This window comes from Xenopus laevis, chromosome 3L, assembly GCF_017654675.1.
Source record: "Xenopus laevis strain J_2021 chromosome 3L, Xenopus_laevis_v10.1, whole genome shotgun sequence".
In the NCBI taxonomy this organism is placed as follows: Eukaryota; Metazoa; Chordata; class Amphibia; order Anura; family Pipidae; genus Xenopus; species Xenopus laevis.
In genome coordinates this window covers 159,872,954-159,879,559 of record NC_054375.1, presented here as the reverse complement: position 1 = coordinate 159,879,559, position 6,606 = coordinate 159,872,954, and the positions used below count along the sequence as shown (strand labels likewise).

Below are 6,606 nucleotides of genomic sequence, written 5' to 3'. Positions count from 1 at the left end.
GCTCTCAATACAGCCACTACGGCCGCTACAATCTTTGTGAAGACCCTTGGGGCACAGGAAGTGCCAAATGGTAGGGATGTGAACTGGAAGTGCCAAACTTCTCCTAGGATGTAAACCACTATCCCAAATATTTTCTGTGTGGCTGAAAAATTGGCACATGCAAGTAGGCACCCCTCAAATCTATGGTTGCCATATAGTCCCCCTGATCCAGGAGAATGATAACTGTCTTGATTGAATCCATTCGAAAAGTCTTTCTCCTTATAAAGGCATTTAAGTATCTTAGGTCTATTACTGAGCAAAGTTTTTTATCCACTTTTGGAACTAAAAAAACCGTGGAGTTAACTCCAAATTTTATTTCGTCTATAGGTACTTTTTCCAAAACCTTGTTTTGGACAAAATCCAGGATTGCCACTGCAAATCTAGCTGCTTTACCTGGTTTCTTGATTGAGGGGTAATAAGGAAGCGTGGGCTGGTCAGCTTTACAAATTCTATCCTCCAGCCCTCCTGTACCACTTGGAGTACCCAAGGCTCTTGAACTACTTCCACCCACTGTTGTGAAAAAAAGCGAAACCTTCCTCCTCCTGCATTTGAGGCCTTAAAGGGGTAGGGCCTTTCCTAGAGGATCTGAATTTATTTGCCACTTCACCTTGGTTCCTATTTCCACCTCTATAGCAATATCTAGGAGGAGATATTCTTCGCCTATGAAAAAGGGATCTTTTCCAATTACCCTTCGGTTTCTGCTGGGGTAAATCCTTTCCCTAAATACTTGTATCATGGACAGCACCACTCACGATTCTCTTTTTCTTTAAAAAGCCTTTATTCAGCCATGGGCTCTGACCCCAAACAATTCAGCAACGTTTCAGACCGCCATCGGTCTCTTGTCAAGTCAAGGGCTTGACAAAAGACCGATGGCGATCTGAAACGTTGCTGAATTGTTTGGGGTCAGAGCCCATGGCTGAATAAAGGCTTTTTAAAGAAAAAGAGAATCGTGAGTGGTGCTGTCCATGATACAAGTATTTGGCTAACAAGTTTTGAGTGGAAACTGTTGGACTTGCATCAGCGTGAAACAGCTTGAAAGGCACAGGTGCTGACTGGATCACTTTGTAAATCCTTTCCCTTGCCATCTGACGGCTTTTCCATAAGTTCATCTAACTGTTTTCCAACAAGGTGTTCCAGTTGAAATTCCATATTGCATAAGTTATTTTTAGATGTAACTCCTGCTTCCCAAGGCTTTAACCAAATGGGCCTTCAAGCTGTAGTAGCCAGTCCCATAATCCTTGCTGCCAACCTATGATTTTGAATTGAGGCATCACACAGAAAATCTGCCGCCATCTTAATATCCTGGAGGGATTTTAAAATGCTCTCCCTTGGAACTTTCACCGCCACTTCTTCCTCCAACTGCAGAATCCAAGCCCTGAGGCCTCTAGAAACTGAAGTGGAGGTTACTGTAGGTTTACATGGGCTGCTGCCGCTAGGGTTACCAACTGGCCGGTAAAAATTATGGTGATCCCAATGTTATTAATAGGGAAAAAAAGATAAATATATAGGAAGCCCGGTATTTTTTTTCCGGAAAAGGTAGCAACCCTAGCTGCTGCGAACAGATTCTCCTTTACATACCCCTCCGTGCAGATTCTGTCCAGCGGAGTTCACGGGTGCCATCTTCTGCTCTTCGGTAATCTTCGGGAATGAGACCAGTGTATCGCCGCATGCACAGTTGGAGCAATTTACTGTTTAGCGACACCTGAGCCGAAACTCATGAAAATTGCCAAAGCGTCGGTTTCATTCCAAAAATTACCGAAGAGAAGAAGATGGCGCCTGTGAACTCCACTGGAGAGAATCTGCACGGAGGGGTAAGTAAAGACTTAGGGGAATTTGCCCGGGGTAACATTTAGGCTGGGGGGGAGGAGGGAGGGGGGTCTATGTAGGGTAGGGTTTTTTTATTAAGGGTTTGTTTCTCCTTTAAGGGAGGAATCAATCTCATAGGTGCTGCTGTGAAGGATGCAAAGGCGATATCTGCTTTAGTGATCAGTGCTGTTGGATCCAGTTGAGAATAGAGCCACTAGGTTCAGCGCCAGTCAAATGAGAGACAACTGAGAAGACTGAGGAGGTCTATTTCCATGTTCTGAGAGCACTAAAAGCAGAGGAATTGGGCCTGACTTGTAACAGATATGACAGAGAGCAAAGGAACATAAGAAGAGACAGCACCAGCAGTGGGCACATTAAATGCCCCGCACACAGACATGGTGGCACCCCAATGGGCCAATGTGTGACAGTTGGACCAGGAGAACCAGAAGGTTCCTCCCCCGGCCCATTACACAGCTCAGAAATCCTGCCCGTCTGCTCCTACTAGCACTTTCTCGCACTTGCTGACATGCCAAGCTGTGGGGGCTACAGGAAACACGTGGCCCCCGATGAACACAAAGTGCAGAGAAAGCACTTTCCTGACCATCCTGCCCTCCTTTCACTTCCCATTTTCTAAAAGGAAGTTTGTGTCACAGAGACACATGACAAGGGATGTGAGTGAGACAGTGTGAGACAGTATGAGACAGTCGGGCAGAAGTCACTGTGTGAGTGAGAGCGTGAGGGTCTCTTACCTTCCCATCATGAGCTTCCACCGGGCTGTGCTGCTGGGCCTTTGCTTGTGTCTAACTGCCGGTGAGTACTGCCCCAATCTCTTACCCTCCCCGTCATTCCCTTTTACCACTGATGAACAATCTCTGCCTTTCCTAATTACCCTGTCCCTTACTTTCTACCCCAGTGCTCTCTTCTTCTCACCCCTTCACTCATGCTGTGTCTCCTGCATTACAGTGTGTACCGCCGACTCTGGGACCCCCAATATGCATCGCACCCGGGCTCCTTGCTTGTCTTGCCCCCACCACACCACAACCACAACTGCCAGAACCACTCCTAAGCACACAACTACCCTACACACAACTACACACCCTACCACAATCCCATATACCAACCACACCACTACACAACACACAACTCTTCCACACAACCAGACAACTACACCCCCAGTAACTAACCACACAACTACACTCCCAGTTACTAACCACACAACTACACTCCCAGTTACTAATCACACAACTGCACCCCCAATTACCAACTACACAACTGCACCCCCAGTTACTAACCACACAACTACACTCCCAGTTACTAACCACACAACTGCACCCCCCATTACTAATCACACAACTACACCCCCAGTTACTAACCACACAACTGCACCCCCCATTACTAACCACACAACTACACCCCCAGTTACCAACCACACAACTACACAATACACAAGTCAGCACACTAATCACACAACAAGGCCATACACCGCACCTACCAACCACTCAACCACACACTATTCCACCACAGCACCTACAAATTACACAAGAGTGCCCCCCAGCCCAGAGCCGACACCCTCTGACTTCTCTGTTAACAACACCTCGGGAACGTGCCTGAGACTGACAGCGGTACTGGAGATCACAGTGAATGGCACGGAGCGGATAGTGGTAAGTTACACAGTCTCCATTTCATGCCCACAGCCCGGGCACAAACTAATCCAGTGGAAGGAGTATAGAGACCAGTGACCCAGGGGGGTCTGTTGTTTCTGCCAAAGTAAGGGCAGGGGCAGGGCTTGTAAACTTATAGATGAAGTGTTTTTTTTCTCATACAGGTGCCCCCACCCCCCATGACTACATCAGAGGGAAAGTGTCAGGAGGATCAGGTGGAAGTGACACTTGGCTTCCCCCAGGCAACGCTCCATCTGGCATTCACAAAGGTAAAGCACAGGAGTTGTATGGCATGGGGTGGCCACTAAATGGTGGGTCTGGGAGTGGGTGAGGGGGAACCCTTAGATACATTGCCTCATACAGGGAATGGGGGCCACTAACAACACAAACACAGAAGACAGTGGGGGAAGAGATTGGGGGGGACACAGGGCTCCTCTGAGCAGCAAGTAATAGTCTGATCCCCAGTATCTCCTGTTCTCTTGTAGGACTCCACTGACTTCTACCTGAGAGACGTGAACGTGACGCTGCTGGAGAAAGGTGCTGTCATTACTGCTCCTACAGGGGGCACAATAACTTCTGTATTGGGTGCTCTTACACTACAGGGGCACAATCAGTTCTGTATTGGGTGCTCTTACCCTACAGGAAAGAGCATTTGCGCATGCAAAATGCAGCTCAAGATGCCTTGCCCTTCTTATTGGCCACTGCAGGGCTCATCTTGTCTCTTCTCTTGCAGAACCTCATAACACATTTGGTGCCAGCGTGAAAGAAATGGAGGCCCCTTTGGGACACTCCTTCTCCTGTGAAAACGTGACACTGAAGGTGGCCTCTTCATTAGTGGTCACTGCCTCTAAAGTCAAAGCCCAGGCCTTTAACTTCAATGGATTCAACTATGGACCCGGTAAGTTTAGATGCATTGGCACCACTCAAGCCTTAGCCCCAATTTCCCATAAATTGATTTTCAGATCAGTGGCCCCTGGGTGAAGGTGACCTCTTTCATTGGTTCTTGATACTGACTACATACTCACATTGGTATATGGGCACCTGTAGTGCTGGGAAGCCGGAACAGCCCTTTTTCTGACCTAAAGATTCCCGTGAAATAGGCAAAGACTATCGTGCCCATGGTTGTGGCTCTATCTGGTGGGGACCGAATCCCACTCAGATGTAGGGTTTTAGGGGGGAATGGTGGATATGAAGGTTAAAGACATTTCCTTATCTTTTTTGCACACAGCCAAGAACTGTTATTTCAAACCCAACATGACTGTTCCCATTGTGGTGGGTATCGTCCTACTGGTGCTGATCCTGGTGGTGGTTCTGGCTTATATCATTGGCCGCCGTCGGAGAACTGGTGGCTACGAGATGCTATAGATCACTTGGCACAATGGAATGAACTACACGAGGGCACAGGTGGGGGGGGGTCTGTAAACTTGAAATAAATGTTTGCCACTGAGTGATATCTGTTGTGGTGTGGTTTTTCTGGCCAAATGAGTTTACAGCATTTCATCTGAATAACAGGTCCATTTGAGACCAGTCGTGGGGTTTTCCTGAGGTTCTATGGGGCTCAGTTCTTCATTCTTCAGACTGCCAGAGGGGGCAGCAGAGGAAGCAGTAAGTGTGCCAGGAGAGGGTGGGAGTAGATACTAGGGGTATGTTGTACAGCCCAAGGGCATATTTGGTTCATAGGTTAAAAGAATATCTTGTAACTCACCCTCTTTTTATATAATATTAGGGATATTGGGGGAAGGTAACACTGAGCTTTACTTGACATAATGCTACTGATCATGGGGTAAACCACATACTTTATCACTGAGGGTATCAGACATTTAAGGCTGATATAGTAAAAGCAGAGACCGTCTTTGGAGCAGCCAATCAAATACTTCCTCATAACAAGGGAACAGCTAAAAGGGTTTAAAGGACCAGTAATATCAAAAAATGAAATTGTTTAAAAGTAATAAAAATATAATGCAGTGTTGCCCTGCACTGGTAAAACTGCTGTGTTTGCTTCAGAAACATTACTATTGTTTATATAAATAAGCTGCTGTGTAGTAATGGGGGCAGCCATTCAAAGGAGCAAAAGCTCAAGTTACACAGCAGATAACAGATAAGCTCTGTAGAACATAATGTTATCTGTTGTCCATTATTTATCCTGTGCCATTTAGCCTTTTTTCAATTTCCGCCATTGCTACAAAGCAGCTTGTTTATATGAACTATAGTAGTGTTTCTGAAGCAAACAGATCGGTTTTACCAGTGCAGGGCACCAGTACATGATATTTTCTTTACTTTAAAACACTTTCATTTTTTGGTGTTACTGGTCCTTTAAATGTATCAGCAAGGGCAACGAAGGGTGGCAGAGAAGGGGAAGTCAATCAGCAGTGATATATAAATATATTCATACAAGAATGATATGTGGTATTAGCCCGGCCCAACATACATGCCGGTCCTGTTTATTAGGTGTATGTTCAGGTGTTTGTTCTGTAAGTGGGTTACATAGTTACATAGTTAAATTTATACAGATAGAATTCTACTGACTCATGTGACCTCTAGTCTGTAACTTCCTCTATGGGAAATGACAGGAAAAGTATGTATTGTGCAAAAAAGGGGATTCAAAAGTGTTTGTGTTGTATGTACAACGTACAGTCATATGATCTGCCCACAGCTCTCGTGCAACTGCACAGCCCATCACAAGCCAGTGTGTACAAATTAGAGGCTTCAGTTACGTAGGCATAAAAGGGGCATCTAGAGTGTAGGGGCATCCTCATGATTCCCCTGATAGTGGGCAGCCATGATATTGCCACCTTTCCCATTGTATAATGCCCCATGGAAGGATTCTGTGTAGAGTCCCCAGTGCAATATATTCATTCTGATCCATTTGCTACTGTGAAACCTCCCTCCTTCAGGTCCTCCTTGCACCACCAGAGAATCAGCACATCACAGTGTATCGGACTAGAAGGGAGACAGGAGAGGGCCAGCACTCTGTATAGGTCCCGTTACACAGGGATATACGGTATAGATGGCTGCCGGACTAGAAGGAAGACAGGAGAGGGCAAGAGCTCCCGTACAGGTCCCATTACTAGTTAAATCGGGTTGAAAAAAGGCAAAGTCC

General features: G+C 46.3%; 1 protein-coding gene across 1 annotated transcript; it reads left to right on the top strand.

The window, feature by feature from the left end:
- Positions 1-2,483: 2,483 nt before the first annotated feature.
- On the top strand, positions 2,484-4,957 carry LOC108711821 (macrosialin). Its single transcript, XM_018253901.2, has 6 exons — positions 2,484-2,655; positions 2,809-3,506; positions 3,671-3,775; positions 3,992-4,043; positions 4,240-4,404; positions 4,735-4,957. Exons 1-6 carry the CDS (start codon positions 2,541-2,543, stop codon positions 4,869-4,871), a joined length of 1,272 nt encoding a protein of 423 aa, XP_018109390.1. The 5' UTR covers positions 2,484-2,540; the 3' UTR covers positions 4,872-4,957.
- Positions 4,958-6,606: the final 1,649 nt, after the last annotated feature.

What these genes read in the sequence shown, in the direction of transcription:
- LOC108711821 (XM_018253901.2), top strand. Translation starts at nt 2,541, where the DNA reads ATGAGACAGTCGGGCAGAAGTCACTGTGTGAGTGAGAGCGTGAGGGTC. An exon ending in TCCATCTGGCATTCACAAAG is followed by an intron (nt 3,776 to 3,991) that starts GTAAAGCACAGG and finishes GTTCTCTTGTAG; the next exon opens with GACTCCACTGACTTCTACCT. An exon ending in TGGATTCAACTATGGACCCG is followed by an intron (nt 4,405 to 4,734) that starts GTAAGTTTAGAT and finishes TTTTGCACACAG; the next exon opens with CCAAGAACTGTTATTTCAAA.